We start from the raw sequence: 19,669 nt of genomic DNA on the forward strand, positions 1-19,669 counted from the left end.
GCAACTCAGGACTTGCAAGTGATTCAGATGTGTTAGAATAACTAAGACAATCTTTCATTGTTGGTTTTTTTTTTTTTTAAACTTATTTGTACTGTGAAAAATTAGCTGAAAATCAGCTTGAATTAAGACAAAATGTGGTACTGGAGAGTGCCAATTGATTTTAACTACTGAAATGTTTCCTAATCCTTACTTACCTGTCATTAACAAGCAAAAGAAAAAGCCACTTATTGCTGTAATGTCTATTCTGTACTAAAGGATGGTGACTCAAACTGTAAGTATGTGGGTGGGTTTTTTCCATCTTATTTCTTAAGTGAAAAGCTGATATATTTTGATTTGTAGATGTTGACAAGTATCCACCTTTATGAACGCCGTTTGTTTTTTTATAGTAGTGATTTTTTTTCTGCCGATGGCTAATCATTCATCCTTTCTTCCCATAAACACATCAGATATAGTAAAAACATGATCTTTTGGAGGCCATAACCTAAAGAGCAAAAGTAGAAACCTATACAATAGAAAGGACACGTTCATCTTGTCATGTAAAGTTTTAAGAGGCAGGTAAACCTCCAAGAAGAAAGTTTAGCTGGAGTTAGGCTTTCATTGCTGTGACATAAAGTTGAGAGAAAAAATTTAAGGGAGGAAAGACTTTTTTTGGTTCATGGTTACAGAGGTTTCAGTTCATTGTTGGCTGACTTCATTGCTTTTAGGCCTGTTTCAGATAGAAACATCCTGGAGGAAGGGTGTGGCACAGGAAAGCTTCTGGCAGCCAGGAAACAAAAGGGAATAATAGTAAGGGGTGGCCAAGATGTACCCTTCAAAGATGCCCCAAGAGACCACTCGAAAAGACTCAAAAGAGTCTGTATGCTGGGTACCAGTGGTTCATATCTATAATCCTAGCTACTCAGAAGACTGAGATGGAAGGATCACTGATGGTTCAAAGCCACCTGGAACAGGAAAGTCCATGAGACTCTTATCTCCAGTAAATTACCAAAAAAGCCTGAGGTGGAGCTCTGGCTCAAGGGATAGAGCACTAGACTTTTGAAAAAGCAGCTCAAGGACAGCACGTAGGCCCTGAGTTCAAGCCCCAGAACTGACAACAAAACGAAACAGAAGTTTGAATGATTTTGAGCGCATTTTCTGGAAATTCAAAGATATTTCATGATCATTTGCTCTGAGAGGGAATTTAATTCTCCCTTCCATAAGGAAGATATTTCTCAGCAGTGCACAGCTCTTCCACTTAGTGATTATTTGAAAAGGCATAAAAATAGAAAGGGAACTTGACCTTCTAGAATGAAAGCTCATCTTAGTTTAATGGTAAATACGTCACACACACACACACACACACACACCTACACCTGTGTGCACATATAACTAAGTGCCTCAGTATTTGGGGATTTGTTTTCAAACTGAACATGAGAGTTAATTTTTAACATTTAATTTGAATAAGACTTATCATTAGTCAAGTAGTCTTCTATGTGTTTCTATGTCAATTAAAGACCCAGGTAGGCAGTTTTTTTAGATACAAAGTAAAAAACCAGACAGTTGCTGTGGTTAGTCAGTATACATAATCACTTGTTTATTTGCTATGTTTTTTAAAACATTTATTGTATGTTTTATGTAGTTTGTATAAATGACTCAGTTTTAGTGATTGTTACTTAATTACCTCACACAAGTAGTCACAAAAGCATTTTGTCTTATTCTGAATTTTTATAGAAGTTTGTTGATTTTAAGAGTTCTTTATTATCATTGTGTTCTCTACAAATCAAACACCACCAATTTTACAAAATAGAAACAGTTTGCAGGGTACCATGTAACACAACTAGACCATATATTCTTTTAAAGAAAATCTTAACCACTTTTGGATTCACTTTTGTAAGTGGATATAAAATGTAGGCAAGTTGATAATGTCTGAAATCCTAGGACTAAAATCTTTTGTGCCTTACTTAGATAGTTCCACATTGTTTTACTATTTCATCTCTCATCTTTAAAGTCAACTGTATTGTTTTTTCTGATTGGATCAGACATGAGTATAAAATTATGTTATCACGTTATTATGGAGTCAGGATTTATGATTTTGAACTCTACCAAACAATGGAATAGTTGTAAAAAAATGAACAAATTGGAGAATTGGGCCAGGAGTTTGGCCTAGTGGTAGAGTCCTTGCCTAGCATGCAACAAGACCTGATTTTGATTCCTCTGTACCTCATATACGGAAAAAGCCAGAAGTGGCTTTGTGGCTCAAGTGGCAGAGCTCTAGCCTTGAGCAAAAAAGTGTCCAAGGACAGTGCTCAGGCCTTGAGTTCAAGTCCCATGACTGGCAAAAAGAAAAAAAAAATTGGAGAATTACATCTTTTGTAATCTTCTGCCTATGAGTGAGTCTCAAGTATCAAGGAGAAGCTTTAAAAAACAATTCATAAGTATCTTCACAAAAGCAGACCAAATAAAGTAAGTCCAAGTAACACAAAGAAAAAGATTTGTTACAATATTAAACTTAGGCCAAAACCACTTGTCTGGTGGAATGGCATGTGACTAAAGCTGAGTAGGAAAATCCTGATTTGGTGTCTGCCTGGGCAGGTATGCATTTGATTCTCTCTTCTCCTTTGCTGCTTTTAACATTTCAGATTGGTAAACAGCAGCCTCCCAGGTGAAAAAAATAAATGGATTGTTTGATGATATTTGAATTCTGCTTTTTCTTAATTTGTTTCTTGCCTGGAAATGAGTTGGGAGGAGGCTTCTTTCTAGGGAAACAAGTTAAGAAAACTGTAGTATACAATGAATAGCTGCAAAAGCTTTGCTTAACTTTAAGAATGTTTCCTTTTTCACAGAGGAAAAAAATTTGTTTAATCTCACATTTTTTAGAGCCTTCCTATTGCAAAGCCACTTTGTTATTGAGAAGGCTCAAAATCATTACCTTACTATTTCAGCAATTAAATTCCTAGGGTAGAACCTCAGCTGACTCAACCAATGCTAAATAGTCTGATAAATACTATTGTACTCAAGCTCCATTGTGGCAATAACAGGTTATCTTCTAAAGAAGCTAGACTAAACTAGTAATTGCTAACTTTGACATCTTAGCAACAAAACAAAATTGTTTTAGTTTTAGAATTTGGTGTGTTATAAATTTTCTTAATTTTAGAATATGGTATATTTGCTATTTTACATAGCCAAAATTATTTATCCAAAGACAAGAGGATATGTCTATACCTTTTCTTTAATTGAAAAATCTAACAGACACTAACTTGTAGTTATAACAAACTATCACTATGTTTAGAACATAAACCCTAATAATGTAGCTGTCAGCAAAGGAAAATACTTCCTATCAGTAGGAAGACAAAAGCTAATTTTTTCAATTAATTGATTGTGTGTGTATGTGTCTCCTTTGAGGAAGCTTGAGATATTCAAGTGTTCTAAATCAGTATAAATCAGTAAATATATAGAACAGTAGTTTTGAACAGTCTAGAACAGTAGTTTCTGTATCAGAAAAGGCATTCTTTACCTGTTTTATAAAAACAACTTTTTATACTAAAAAATATTCACAGTAATGAATTAAGATATCAAGCACTAAAATAGGGATATGACAGTTATTTAATTTTGCAAATAGAAATATATTAGCTATTAGCTTCACAACTCGGAAATTTATGATTCTATCCCAAACACTAATTACACTTAATAGGGAGTACCAGACAGGTAATTTACAGTTTTCTAGCTGCCAACCTGTCTGGTTTAAATATTGAGTAGACTACTAATTCTAAAGTAATTCTCTGCCAAAACAAATCAAGTAACTTCTCTTAAACCTAACCTTTGTGGATATCTTATAAAACCTCTACCAATCTCTACTTATTTAGGACGAATAGGCAGGCCAATGATGGAGCAGATCTTCCTGTGTCAGAGTTTACTTTCTTCCCTTTCTATCTCTGGTCTTCTAATGGAGTTGAAAAAATAAGAACAAACACCAATTACTGGGTTCCCCCATTCTTGCAGAATGCTTGATTGTATTTTATTTTATTTTTTGCTTTTTTTATTTGTCAGTGTCTTTTGTTAGCTACAGTGTCCATCCTGTTAGAAGCATTGGTGGCAAAATTAAATTTGTCATTAAGTTTAATATTTAATATCTTTTAAATTTTTTCAGTTTATTATTCAAAAGTCTTGTACATTCTACACCTAAAAGGGAGTTAAGCTGAGGACATTTCTCTTTAACACTCATTACTTCTAAGAATGAAATATATATCCAGGCTTGAATTCCACTGACAGCCCAACTTCCTTAGTCCTGGCCCTATTGAAGAAAGAGCTTGTAGAAGTAGTAGTCTTAATTTTAATACTCTGAAATACCTTTAGAAGTGTAGTCAAAGAAATTAAGTACCTTTGATTTGAAAAAGTATTTAATGCAATCATATAGTATATAACATTATTCTTCACTCTTTTCATTTAGCTTAAGTGTCTCATATATAGTAGAATTTAGATTAAATATTTAAATATTCTATGGGAATGAATATACTTGGTTTAAAGCATATTATTACTTACTTATACATGAGAGAATTGTTATTATTCCACATTTCTAAAGCATATATGTTTTGCCTGTTTGTTTTTCAAAGCTGAGGACTGAACTCAGGGCCTTGCCCTTGCTAGGCAAGTTCTCTTCCAACCCCAGCAGTTATATTCTTTCTTTCTTTCTTTCTTTCTTTCTTTCTTTATTTATTTATTTATTTATTTATTTGTTTGTTTATTTTTACTACTCATAGGGCTTGAACTCTGGGCCTGGGCAATGTCCCTGAGCTTCCTATTTCAAGGTGAGTTCTCTACCACTTGAGCCACAATGCCACTTCCATTAAAACACATTTTTAACAGCTTCCACATGATTGTTACTATTGCATTCGTAAAGCAGACACAACTAATTCATCTGTGTGGAATAGATCAAGGTAAGAAGCATTAAGAAATAAGAGCCATGTATTACTTAGTTTCCCACATTTTTGCCAGAATTGCCTGGGGGGGGGAAAAAAATCCTACTTGAGCAGAAAAGCTAAGCAAGAGCATGAGGACCTGAGTTAAGTTCCAGTACCAGTGGGGACACATGAATGCGCTTGAAAACCTGCACGCCTGTGCATGAATGTGTGCTCACTCACGCTCACACACGCACACGCACACGCACACACTACATATATATTCCTTTAATATCCCTTATCTCAGTGTTTTCTTCCCTCTCAATTTTAATGTGCTACAGAAATAGCAGAATTATCAATGGGATAATGGAAAGGTTTTTGAGTTTCAAAAAATATAATCAGGACTTGAAAGTAGATAGTTGGAAGGTGGCTTATATTTTTAGAAGACTTTACTACATATAATGTGGAGTAGATCATGTGGGGGGGGCTAAGATTTTGTATATTTAATTAATCTACAGGAATTTGTAATGCATCAGTGCAGATGATTTCTATCTTTTGTATCTTCAAACATACAATGTATACTCATCAACAGTAATAATAACTACTAAAGTTCTTATTGAATGATGGTGTCTACCACAATGTGTTTTGCATTAATTTTGTCACTTGACCCTTATTGCCTCTTTCAGATGAGAATTATGATTAGCCCATTTTGTTGTGGAAATAATTTAACAGAGATTAAGTAATTTGATCATTTAGGTTGGTAGGAGTTAAAGAAACCATTAAAGTTCAACATTGACTTGTTCTTTTTTTTTTTTTTAGATTGCGGTTAAAAGATACTTGTAATCTTCTTAAAATGTTAAATATATCTGGGTGCTGGTGGCTACCACTTATAAGCTACTCAGAAGACTGAGATGTGAGGGTCACCAATCAAAACCATCCCAAGCAGATAAATTTGTAAGACTCTTATTTCCAGTTAACCAGCAAAAAGCCAGAAGTGGAGGTGTGACTTAAATGGAAGAACACCAATCATGAGCAGAAAAAGCTAATAAGCAAGAGCTCAAGCTCTTGAGTTCAAGCCCCAGTACTAAAACATAGAAGAGAGAAAGAGAAAATTGTTAACTAGATGGACCATATTGCACAGCTCTCCAGAACTTTTTCATCTTGTATAATAATTGCTTTACCTGCTCTCCAACATTCCCTTTTACTGTTTTAATGGGTTTAGCTACTTTAGATACTATATATAAGTAGAATCATGTAGTTTTAGTGATGGGTTGGTATTTTTGTTTGGATTTACTTTGGTTTTGCTCTACTAGGATTTAAACTTTGGGTCTTGCACCTACTCTACCACTAGAGCCATGCAGTGTTTGTTTTTGTTACTTACCTTACTTATTTCAGTTACAATACCCTTGAGGTTCATCCATATCAGAGCACTTGACATGATTTCCTTTTTCAAGGATTCTTTTCTTCCATGAGTAATATTTATTGTAATTATATGCCATATAATTACATATATTGCCCATTCCGCAGTTGTTTCTACCTGTTGGTTGTTATGAGTAAAGTGTCAGTAAACATGCAAATATCTTTGAGATCATGTTTTCACTTCCTTTGGGCAAATAGCAAAAAGTGAGAATACTAGATCATGTGATTATCCTATATTTAATGTATTGGTAACCACTACACAATTTTTTTTTTTTTTTTTGCCAGTACTGTGGCTTGAGCTCAGGGCCTGAGCACTGTCCTTGGGCTTTCCTCATCTCCTACCACTTGAACCCCAACATGACTTTCAGCTTTTCTATGTATGTGGTACTGAAGAATTGAGCCTGGGTTTTTGTGCATGCTAGGCAAGCACTCTACAATTAGGCCATACTCCTGGCCAGAAAATATCTTTTAATCATTTCATGAAATATGGCAAGAATTTAATTCAAAATAACTTTCACCAAAAAAAAAGAAAAAAAAAACCCAGTACATTGTTATTCCACCAAAATTAAAGCTATAAATTGAACATGTAGGTATTTTAAAGTTCAGAGAAAAATATGTTCCAGAATGTGTTTTTCATTCAGTTATTTTGCAGGTGTGGAATGATTTGATCTTTGCACTTTCACTGGAGTAGAGTTACTTATCAGTGAAGTAAAGAATATAACAAAATTGAAGATAATCCTTTCCTATGTTTATCCCATCAAAGATTAATTTAAAATATTAATAGCTTATTTCTTTGAAATTAAGTTTTAGAGCCTAAATGGATTCCCTATTGATCATCCTTTTAAAAAACAAAATTCCAGGTATTAGTTTAGCATGTTATCCTTTGGTGCATACTAGGCAATCACTCTACCACTAGGCCAAACTCCCAGCCCCCACAATACAATTTTTTTGACAGCACGTACCAGAAGTGCCCAAAAGTTCCAGTTTCTCTACATCCTGTTGACATTTGTTGTTGTAGTTTATGTCTATGTATATATAATATTTAAATTGTCTTAAGCTGGTAGCTCTATAATTTTTGTTTGTATTTCCTTAATTTGTAACCTCTTAATGTTATCTTGGCCACTTATATATCTTATTTGGAGGAGGGACTGTTCAAGGCTTTTACCTAATTTTATTGTCTTGCTTAGTTGTAGGGGTTTCTTGTATATATTTAATATTGATCCCAGTCATTGACTGAGGGGAGCATGTTGGATTCTTAGCTTCAGTGCAAATGTTATTTCAGAGCATAGCACTTGAAGTTCCTCCTGTCAGTTATGCTCATAACAGCAGGAAATTTGAATGGTACATTTCCATGGCCACCACGCCTACTTCATTAGAATCTGTGTACTGAATCAGAATCTGTATTTTAAAAATCACCAGGTGACTCATATACACATTAAACTTCCAGAAGCGCACTGGCCTAGAATAATAATAATTTGACATTTTGAGAATCTTACCAAATTTAGTGAAACTGTTAATAATTAATGTAGAATCTCACGACTCAACTTTATTGGGATGGTAGTTTTCATAGCCGATTTGGACAGTTACTCTTGGAAGTGAGAACTAGAACACATCAATTGTGTCACAGTTTGTAACACATACATGAAATAAATTTGAGGCCAGAGCAGAATTTCCAGGATAGTTTGACTCTGCTGAAAGTAGCCAAATGTGATTTACTTTCTTCTGCTTTATCAGATTCATGGTCCTTGAGACAAACCGCTATGTATTCTTCTGCCTCTGTTGTCATTTTACTATGCTTTTGATGCAGTCTCAAGCTTAAACATTTGTAGCAGTCTCCAAACTGGTCTCCCTATCTTGAGACTGCCTCTTTCCAATCCATTATTTTTTCTTTGTTTCTTTGTTTGTTTGTTTGTATGTGGTGGTGCTTGAACTTTGAGTCTGGGTACTGTCCTTGAGCTCTTCAGCTCAAGGCTACAGTACCACTCCCAGTTTTCTGGTGGTCAATTGGAGATAATAGTCTCATGGACTTTCATGCATAGGCTGGCTTTGAACTGGGATCCTCAAATCTCAGCCTCCTGTGTATCAGCTTAAACAGAGGTGACTCTGTTTACAAGAAAAGATTTCATCTCCATTTAATGCATACCTAGCAGAGGTCACTTAGCTTCAAAGTGCCTCTCAGTTTCCTCCTTTGCAAAATTACACAATAACAGTGATCTCCTTTATTATAGGTATTGTGAGTTAATTAAGGTTATACTGTATATGTAGCATATTTAACACTATATAAAATGATGGCATTCATTATGGTAGACAGTATACAACTAGATAAAAATGCTCTAGTAAACTGGGTACCGGTGGCTCATGCCTATAACCATAGCTACTTGGGAGGCTGAGATCTGAAAAGTGCAGTTCAAACCCCGCCAGGACAGAAAAGTCCTTGAAACTCATCTCCAGTTAACCAATAGAAAACCGGAATTAGAGCTGTTACTCAAAGTGCTATAGCACTAGTTTTAAGCAAGAGAGCTCAGGGACAGTGCCCAGGCCCTGAGTTCAAGCCCTCAAACTGAAAAATAAATAAAAGTAATAATAAAGCTTGTTTTTTTCCTCAGGAACTACTCTGGAGGCTGAAGTATGAGAATTACAGTTTGAAATCAGCCCAAGCAGACAAATTCAAGTGACTCAGCTCTAATTAGCAATTATAAAGGTGACACTATAGACATGGCACAAGTAGTAGAATGCCAAATGAGAAGAAAAAGCCAAGCAAGAGCTTGAAGCCCTGAGTTCAAGCCCCAGTATTGGTGTGCACACCAACACACACACACACACACACACACACACACATACACACACACATTGTTTTTCTAAAATATAGTAATTCAACTTCCCAAATACAATTTTGTTTCTTTATACCTTTGTAGTGACAAGCACTTGGCTTTTATTGCTTTTTAATATTTTGAATTACCGGGGAGAAGAAGGAGGAAGAAAGAAGGAAACGGAAGGAAGGAAGGAAGGAAGGAAGGAAGGAAAAAGATTTTTATACAAAAAAAAAAAATTAAAAAAAAAGAAGGCCAGGCACTGGTGGGCTCATGCCTGTAACTACTCAGGAGGCTGAGATCTGAGGATGCTGGTTCAAAGCCAGCCTGGGCATGGAAGTCCATGAGACTCTTATCGCCACTTAACCACCAGAGAACTATCCTTGAGCCAAAGAGCTCAGGGACAGCGCCCAAGCCCAGAGCTCAAGCCCCACAACCAATAAGAAAGAAGGATGGAGAGAGAGAGAGAGACAGAGAGAGAGAGAGAGACAGAGAGAGAGAGAGACAGAGAGAGAGAGACAGAGAGAGAGAGACAGAGAGAGAGAGAGAGACAGAGAGAGAGGGAGAGAGAGAGAGAGGGAGAGAATGGGGAGAGAGGGAGGGAGGGAAGAAAGAAGGAAGGAAAAGAAAAAGAAAACCTGGACATTAGACCCACAGAAGGAAGAAGGAACCACAGAAAAATTGTCAAGAGTTTGCAGTAAGACATTGGGAAAAAATAAAAACAATGATGGTGAAAATATGAGCTGTTGAACTTTTTGATAAATGGGTGAAGAAATGGTCCCCTCTTACCTAATTAAGCCATAATTAACAGTGTACCAGCAAATGATTAAAAACTTATCGGAGTAGAGTCTATAGGATTCTTTAAATACAGAATCATGTCATCTGCAAAGAGGGATAGTTTTACTTCCTCTTTCCCTACTTAGATCCCCCCTTTATGCTTGCTTCTTGCCTTATTGCATTGGCTAGGAATTCTAATGCTATGTTAAAGAGGAGTGGAGAGAGTGGGCATCCTTGTCTCTTTCCTGATTTTAGAGGGAATGGCTTTAGCTTTTCACCATTAAGTATAATACTAGCTGTGGATTTGTCATACACAGCCTTTATTATATTGAGGAATGTTCCTTGGATTCCTAGTTTCTCCAGAGCTTTTAACATAAAGGGGTGTTGGATCTTGTCAAATGCCTTTTCCGCATCTATTGAGACAATCATGTGATTTTTGTCCTTGCTCCTGTTGATGTGTTGAATTATATTAATTGATTTATGTATGTTGAACCAGCTTTGCCTCCCTGTGATGAATCCTGTTTGATCATAGTGTAAAATTTTTTTGATAAGTTGTTGTAGACGGTTGGCCAGTATTTTGTTGAGAAGTTTTGCATCGATGTTCATCAAAGAAATAGGTCTATAGTTCTCTTTCTTTGATGAATCTCTGCCTAGTTTGGGGATGAGGGTTATACTGGCTTCATAGAATGAGTTTGGTAAGGAACCTTCATTTTCAATTTCGTTGAAGAGCTTGAGGAGTATTGGTGTGAGTTCTGCTTTGAAGACCTTATAGAATTCAGCAGTGAATCCATCTGGCCCTGGACTTTTCTTAGGTGGAAGGTCTCTTATTGCCATTTCTATTTCAGTGCTTGAAATAGGCCTGTTTAGTTGGGTCAGTTCTTCTTGGTTCAGTGTGGGTATGTTAATATTGGCTAGGAATTCATCCATTTCTTCTAGATTCTCAAATTTGTTGGCATATAGGTTTGAGAAGTATTCCCTCATGATACTCTGGATCTTGGTAATTTCCGTCGTGATATTACCATTTTCATCTGCGATTTTGTTTATTTCGATATGCTCTCTTCTTTTTTTGGTAAGGTTTGCTAAGGGTTTGTCAATTTTGTTAATTCTCTCAAAGAACCAACTCCTTGTTTTGTTGATTCTTTCTATAGTTTTTTTGGATTCCAAGTCATTTAATTCTGCTTTGATTTTAATAATTTGCTTTCTTCTACTGGGGTTCGGGTTGGTTTGTTGCTCTTTTTCCAGGAGCTTAAGGTGAAACATTAACTTGTTGGTTTGCGATTTTTCCAACTTGTTGTTGTAGGCACTCAGCGCTATAAATTTTCCTCTGAGTACTGCCTTTGCTGTGTCCCAAAGGAGCTGGTATTTTGTGTGCTCCTTATTGTTAAATTTCATAAACTGTTGGATTTCTGTTCTGATCTCTTCGATGACCCATTGGTGATTCAACAATGTGTTGTTTAATCTCCAGGAGTTACAGGGTTTTCGTTGGTGGAGATGTGTGTTCAATTCCAATTTGATGCCTTTGTGGTCTGAGAGCGTGCAGGGAATAATTTCAGTATTTCTGAATCTGTGCAGGCTTGTTTTATGGCCTAAGATGTGGTCTATTTTGGAAAATGTTCCATGTGCTGCTGAAAAAAAACGTATATTGTGTTGTTGTTGGGTGGAATATTCTGCAGATGTCTAGATCTAGTTGGTCTATATAGTTGTTCAATTCTAAGGTTTCTCTATTGAGTTTTTGCCTTGTTGATCTGTCCATAGGTGAGAGTGGTGTGTTAAAGTCACCAACAATCACTGTATTTTGATCTCTGTATGGTTTCAGTGAACGTAAAGTTTGCTTGATGAAGTTTGGTGCTCCGGAATTGGGTGTGTAGATATTTAGGATCGTTATGTCTTCCTGGAGGAAAGATCCCTTTAGTAGTATGTAGTAACCTTCTTTGTCTTTTCTCACTAATTTTAGTTTGAAGTCTATTTTATCTGATATGAGGATGGCAACTCCAGCCTGTTTATGGGGGCCGTTAGCTTGATAGAGTTTATTCCAATCTCTCATTTTCAAAAGGTGTTTGTTTTTTTGGGTAAGATGTGTCTCTTGAAGACAGCAGAATGATGGATCTTGCTTTTTGATCCAACTAGACAGTCTGTGCTGCATTAAACTGCAGAGCTTTTGTATGGCAAAGGACATAGCTAGTAAATTAGTTAGGAAGCCTACAGAGTGGAAGAAGATCTTCACCAACCATACAACAGACAAAGGCCTCATATGTAAAATATATCAACAACTCAAAAAATTAAATCACTCCAAAACTAATCTCCAAAGTAACAACCATCCCATTAAAAGATGGGCCAAAGACTTAAAGAGAGTCTTCTCTGAAGAAGAAACAAAAATAGCCTATAGACACATGAAGAAATGGTCAACATCTCTGGTCATAAAAGAAATGCAAATCAAAACAACACTAAGATTCCACCTCACTCCAGTTAGAATGGCCAGGATCAGGAAAACTAATAACAATAGATGCTGGAGGGGATGTGGCCAGGAGGGATCACTACTACACTGTTGGTGGGAGTGCAAACTTGTTCAACCACTATGGAAAGCAGTGTGGCAGTGCCTCAAAAGGCTAAACATAGAGCTTCCCTATGACCCAGCAGTTCCACTACTTGGCATTTACCCAACCATCCAGAAACTAGGGCATACTCAATCCACTAGCACATCAATGTTCATTGCAGCATTATTCACCATAGCAAAGATATGGAACCAACCTAGATGTCCCTCAGTTGATGAATGGATACACAAGATGTGGTATTTGTACACAATGGAATTCTATGCTGCTGTCAGAAAAAAATGGCATCGCCCCATTTGTTAGGAAATGGAAAGACTTAGAAAAAATCATATTAAGTGAAGTAAGCCAGACTCAAAGGAACTTAGGCTGAATGGTTTCCCTCATTCATCATAACATGTAGAAACCTTGGGCTCTCCTAGCAGAGATTTGCAATAGAGCATAAACTTGATACATAAGGCCATATAGTATGAAGCTAATTGAATGGACCTCTAGGATATTGAAACAAAAGCCATATAATGAATGATTGCTGTCCTTAATGTGCTATGTTATCTCATCTCTTTTGCTGTTCCTTTGTTATCTCATATTGACACAATATCTCACTTTGTTATCTGATATATTGGATACATTTGTATTTGGTTACTTGAAATTGGACAGGGAAGGGGGGGAAAACCCAGAGGGGGGTTGGGGGAAGGGTAATGGGACCAAGACATGTGGAAGGGTATCAATGTATGTGAATTAATGCACCTTCTATCTGGCAAATATCATGTTACCCTTTTATTAAATACAATAAAAAAAACTTATCAGATTAAGAATTTTTAGATCATAAGGTTAAAATTCAGAATTAATGTATAACAGGAAAAAAAAAAACAAATAATGACCTAACCTCAAAGACTATTGTGTGTAATAGCTATCTTTATTTCTGAAAAAGATTCTCAATACCAATCTGGTGAATGTAACTGTAACCCCTCTATACATTACAATAAAAGAATATAATAAAAAGATTCTCAATGCCAGAAGCTATATGCTACTGTCCTTATCCTATGCATTCACCTAAATCAGGTGACCAGTTTAGGTGTCTTCCTTGACAGATTAATGAGTCTTGGCACAAATGCTTATTGTTTGAAGGCTTGAGATTAGTGACCTAGATCTTATACCCTTCAACTTATACCCTTGAAGATACTGTAGGTGATGTAAGGAAAAGAAATAATATAAACCAAAAATTATGTGTATGTAGTCATTGAGCATTTTATCTCCACACACACAAAAATACTCTATGACATTACTCGTGTAATAAATAAATAATAGACATAAATCAACATACAAAATTGTTACCTCATTCACCCAGCAGATGTTGTGTTGAACCAATAATTATCTTCATTGTGTGAGTCAGTCATAGCTAGTACACTCTAATACTTGAGCCATGACTCCAGTCTGAAAATTATCTTCTCTATGTGTGATAAATAACGAGCATAACAGAAAGCAACCTGAAGGACTGCCCGGCACCCTCTGTTGCCTCAGTTATGTACTTGCCTTTGTATGATAACTCAGTGTACATGACAGGCTTCCTTAGAACCTTAACTCAGCCTTTTACAGTGTTCCTCCTCCTAAGCAGAATTGCTGCTAGTAACCAGCTTGGAATGACTATCTTGACAAATGGTTTTCTCCAACTCAGGATAGAAAGTAGAGACAGTGGTAGTAGAGAGTTAAGATGCTTTGCAGTACTCCCTGTCTTTAGGTGACACAAATGTCTAAATGATAATAAAGTTCTCTCTGTTGCTATGTTTTTTCTTTTTGGATGTAGACAAATATCTTCAAGATCTTTTATATTCAGGAGGTGAAAAATCATCCGTCTAAAGAGCTAAAGAGTTGGTTTCTCTGTGTGTATGTTTTTTAATCTTTCTCATTTTTGGTCTCTTCCAGACAGTAAGGACTGTATCCTAGAGCCACTTTCTCTGCCAGAAAGTCCAGGTGGCACTACCACTTTAGAAGGTTCTCCATCTGTGCTGTGCATTTGCTGTGAAGAACATTTTCCTGTGGCTGAACAAGACAAGCTTCTGAAGCACATGATTATTGAACATAAGATTGTCATAGCTGATGTCAAGTTGGTTGCTGACTTCCAAAGGTAATGAAATGGCTTGTATATTAAGCAACTCTTGTACAAATGTAACTTTTAAGATTCTTTTTTTCAAATTTTTTCTCAGACTTTTTAAAACATGATACTTTAATTTTTATTGTCTAGAACATGTAAGTTGAATCAGTGAAACTTGAACTCATGCTTTTCCTGGAAAGTGATCAGCTTTCCAAAGAATAGCAAATGTTTCCTTTTTCACATTCCATGAGACTGTTGATACCGTTCATCTCATCAAAATAACATTCTCTTCAAAGTTTAGAACATAGATATTTCTCTGAGTGGGTTTTTCCAGAAAAGACTTGTTGCTTACAGACAGAGATCCTTGGAATCTTTCAATCCAAGAAAATCTTGTCCAAATAAATCTCAATTTAAGTGCTACTATCATAGCATATCTGATCATGTCTGATCAAAAACCAGGAAATAATCTTTCATTAAATCCCAAGGGTCAGTGTAGTTGCCTAGTAGGTCACTATTGGAGGTACTAAGGCAAAGAGGATGAGAAGGAAGATGCAAATGCAAATAGAAATGAGGACTATTAGAGCTGCCAGGACTTGAACATATATGAAAAAAATTTTTGTGTGGAACTTGACCTACACTGCTCCTGCTAAAAGTGAGTATACATTTAACTTACAATAACCATACTAGCAGGTAAGCAATACAACTATTCTGTAAGTCATCATCCAAAGGATGATAATTTCTCTTAATTAGCTCCATTGGAGTACTTACATTTGTATCATAACTGATTGGAATTTTAAAAAACATTTTCTATAGAGACAATATCATAGTAGTACTGAAAATGCATAATTTGCCATTCTCTGTTGTTAGGTCTGCCTGGGAAAAATGATTCCTTCCCTTGGTTTTCTCCTGCGCACCCTGGAAATCCTTGCCCAGACTGTAACCTTGGCAACTGGCATGTCTGGAAGCAGTGGGAGGTCCCCCAGTCTGAAGTATTTCTTCATCCTCTGAGGTCACATCCGCTTCCGCTGTGGCCACACTCCTCCCCCTATATAATCTCTCACTTTTGGCCATAAGGCCTTCTTCTTCCGCCTGACTCCATCTTGTGCAGCTGGAGGTCTGTTTTCTCTCTCTCTCTCTCTCTCTCTCTCTGTCTCTCTGTCTCTCTCTCTCTCTCTCTCTCTCTCTGTCTCTCTGTCTCTCTCTCTCTCTCTCTCTCTCTCTCTCTCTCTCTCTCTCTCTCTCTCTCTCTCTCTTCCTCCCTCCCTCCCTCCCTCCCTCTCTCAATAAACCTTCGCCTTTTAAACTGCATGGAGTTTCCTTTCGGTAAACCTTAAATCTGTAAGACTCCATTTTGAGATATTCTATCCTGATTTTATTTAAAAATATTAGAATAATCCAAATATCAGACCATTCCTATAAATAAGTTCTGTATCCTTCAATCTATATATATATATCACTCATAGAAAGTAGCTGCTTCTAAGTATAGGTCTTCCAAAGAAATAAGCTAGGTTAGGAAGGGACTGTAAACCTGGTGGCTCACCCCTATAATCCTAGCCACTCAGCTGGCCGAGATGTGAAAGATTCTGGTTCAAAGCCAACCCTGGCAGAGAAGTCTGTGATACTCCTATCTCCAATTAACCAACAAAAAGCTGGAAGATGAGATATGGCTCAGGTGCCATCCTAGATTGAAAAACAACAAGCAAGAGCACAAGGCCCTGATTTCAAGCCTGACTACCAGCACTAAAACAAAAAAAGAACTCTAGGACACACCTAGAGTGTGTCCTCAGAGCTTTCTTACACATAATGCCTAATAACAGGATGTAGTAAAATCTGAAGATTTTATTTTAGATACTTTTTAGGCCAGACATTTTCCAATTCTTTACTCATCCAAGTAACTAGTGACAGAACTACTAAATGAGTAAGTCTTATATTGCTCAGCTTTTCTTTTTTTATAAAACTCTTTTGCCATTAAAGAAACACAAAGTATCCTTAATAAATGACAGAAATTGATGATGATCCCCTATCAGTGATACTTGAGAAGCATTAAGACTTTTATTATAGTTTTCAAGTCTGAATCTGAATTTGTGTTTTCTCCTTTCTGCTTATGTGTATAATAGTTAAATAGCTATCTTTGTAGTGATTGGTCTCTCTTTGGATATCATTCATAGTAATCCTATTGTCCATATGTGGGCAGGAAAATCAAATTACTTGACTAAATCTCAGGGCTTAGGAATCAATTATTAAATGGGGTGATGAATCATTCTCCTGAGTAGTTAGGCAATAAAATAAATGTTTTTTGTTTTGGGGGTTTGGGATTTTTTTGTGGGTCATAGGACTTGAACTCTGGGACTGGGCACTATCCCTCAGCTCTTCATCTCAGGGCTATGACTCTATCCCTTGAGCCATAGTGCCACTTCCAGTTTTCTGGTGATTAATTGGAGATAAGAGTCTCATGGACTTTCATGCCCAGGCTAGCTTTAAATCACGATCCTCAGATCTCAGCCTCCAGAGTAGCTAGGATTACAGGCATGAGCCACTAATGCCCAGCTTTTTAAATGGTACATATTTAAGTGTTTTCTCAACAATAATTCTAATATATATTAAAATTTTAATGTATAAATATATTTTTCTATTATATTTTATACATAAAATATATCTTTTTATTTTATATAGAAGTATATATATTGGGGCTAGGAGTTTGGCCTAGTGGTTAAAGTGCTTGCCTAGCATGCATGAAGACCCGGGTTCGATTCCTCGGTACCACATACATAGAAAAAAGCCGGAAGTGGTGCTGAGGCTCAAGTGGTAGAGCTCTAACCTTGAGCAAGTCCAAGGACAGTGCTCAGGCCCTGAGCTCAAGCCAGGACTGGCAAAAAAAAAAAAAGTATATATATTTAATTTATTTGTATATTTTATATATAAACATATCTTTAAAATTCTAAAAATATTTAAATTAGGGTGGGGGTTTTTTGGCCAGTTGTGGGGCTTGAACTCAGGGCCTGAGCACTGTCCTTGGACTTTTCTCAAGGCTAGAGCTCTACCACTTGAGCCACAGCACCACTTCTAGCTTTTTTCTATGTATGTGGTACCAAGGAATTGAACCCAGGTCTTTGTGCATGGTAGGCAAGCACTCTACCACTAGGCCAAACTCCCAGCCCCTAAATTAGGTATTTCTTAAATAGTACATATTTAAGTGTTTCAAATGTTACATTTTGTTCAGAGTATAAAAATGGGATTAATTCAAATTCACTACCAATGTATCTGTGTAAACTCTGTGGCTTTGAAGTTTATTTTAATATTTCCAAACAATGGCCTCATACAATTTAGTGAAACTAAAAATTTCTCTCTGAAACAAGTACTTTGTGATCAGGGTAGTTACCATCTTCTCAACATTATGAGACTTAATCCTAATTCAGAAAAGGAAGTATCAGAGATAGATGAAAACAGTGAGTGAATGAGTTCATTCAGAACTTCTAGGAGTTGTTCCTTTAGAATAATTTTTAAAAGATGATAAATAATAAATACAGAATGAGCTTAGTTTGTGTTTTATACAACATAAACAGTCGGATGTTGGTGATTCATGTCTGCAATCCTAGCTACTCTGGAGGCTGAGATCTGCAAGTCACAGTTCAAAGCCAGACCAGCAGTAAAGTATGTAAGGCTCTTACCTACAGTAACACTAGTCAGAAAAAAGCCAGAAGTGTTAGTGTGGACTGCCCAGAACTTGAGTTCAAGCCCTCAGTACCATCAGGAAAGAAGATCTTTTTTCTTTATTGAAACAAAGTAGCAGTGACATTTCCTGGGGCAGAGAAAATTGAAGAAATTTAAATCTTTCCATTGAGACCATTTAACATAGTTATTTATACTGAGCTATTGGCTAGTTTTATTCAGTAGATAAAATTGCTTCAGAAGATAATTCCTGCCTACTTCTGAATTAAATTTCAGTTGTTCATTGCTACTTAATTACAAACTTAAACTTTTACCCTTTTGTCAATAAGTCTACCAGTCACAGTGAGGGCCAAGCAAGATGTTGCTACAAGAATATTTTTGTGATACAGTTCTGAGATACAGTGTGGATTCTTTATTATTTTTTTTATTTTTATTATTTTTTTTTTTTGCCAGTCCTGGGCTTGAGCTCAGGGCCTGAGAACTGTCCTTGGATTTTCTCAAGGCTAGAGCTCTATCACTTGAGCCTCAGCACCACTTCCGGCTTGTTTTTCTATGTATGTGGTACCGAGGAATCGAACCCGGGTCTTCATGCATGCTAGGCAAGCACTTTAACCACTAGGCCAAACTCCCGGCCCCAGTGTGGATTCTTTTGAAAGAAAAAAAATGTATAAATGGGGACCAAGACATGAGAAAGGGTATCAATGTTTGTGAAGTCATATACCCTCTATCTGGTGAATATAATGTAACCCTTCTACTAATTACAGTATAAATATATGGGAAAAAATAGTATTTGCTGGTGATTTACTGTCATTCCAACAACTTTCATACCATATATTATTTCATGGCCACCTTTGTAGGTGAAGTAGTAACAATATGAATATGCTACAGAAGAAAAATACTAAGTAATACCTAAAGATTGAAAACAAAAGAACCATGGTAAGTGTGTGTGTGTGTGTGTGTGTGTGTGTAAAATCACAAAACCCTAACTGAAGAAACACTTAAAACAAGGATTTGAGTATGGCTCAAGTTTGAGACCCTGAATCCAATCCACATTACCAGGAAAGGAGGGAAGAAAGGTTCAGGGAGCAAGAAGGGGTGGGAGTAAGATCTGCTGCCACCACACTCTTAATCGAATAGAATCTGTTTCAGAGCTTATAGTAACCATAAGGAAAGGTACATATTAATACCCGTTAATTCTAATTTAAACCGAAAAAAATTACTGTTAAGTAGAATGTTTCTTACTTCAGTTTCACGCTTAAGTAAGACGTGTGTTGCAAGTGAAGTTTTGTATTTATCTATATACCACAATAAGTTATCCTCCATGATTTTAAATATTTAAATTATATAATTTATATTTGTTATGCATTGTACTTTGTTCTTTGATATTGTCACCCAATTTTGATCAGGAAGAAAACACAGAAATGATAACTTCATTCCGATTGGACCAGTCTACTTTTCTCACCCACCCTTGTAACCCACCTA

General features: G+C 36.3%; 1 protein-coding gene across 1 annotated transcript in view; it reads left to right on the top strand.

The window, feature by feature from the left end:
- The window catches only part of Znf277 (zinc finger protein 277), an 85,367-nt gene that overhangs the window by 26,013 nt on the left and 39,685 nt on the right, over window positions 1-19,669 (top strand). The window contains exon 2 of the mRNA XM_090333046.1: window positions 14,350-14,551. Within this exon, the coding sequence (XP_090189172.1) occupies window positions 14,350-14,551 (202 nt within the window). The remainder of the gene's footprint in view (window positions 1-14,349; window positions 14,552-19,669) is intronic.

Source organism: Megascapheus bottae, chromosome 5 (genome assembly GCF_031878675.1).
Source record: "Megascapheus bottae isolate mThoBot1 chromosome 5, mThoBot2.hap1, whole genome shotgun sequence".
Taxonomy (NCBI): Eukaryota; Metazoa; Chordata; class Mammalia; order Rodentia; family Geomyidae; genus Megascapheus; species Megascapheus bottae.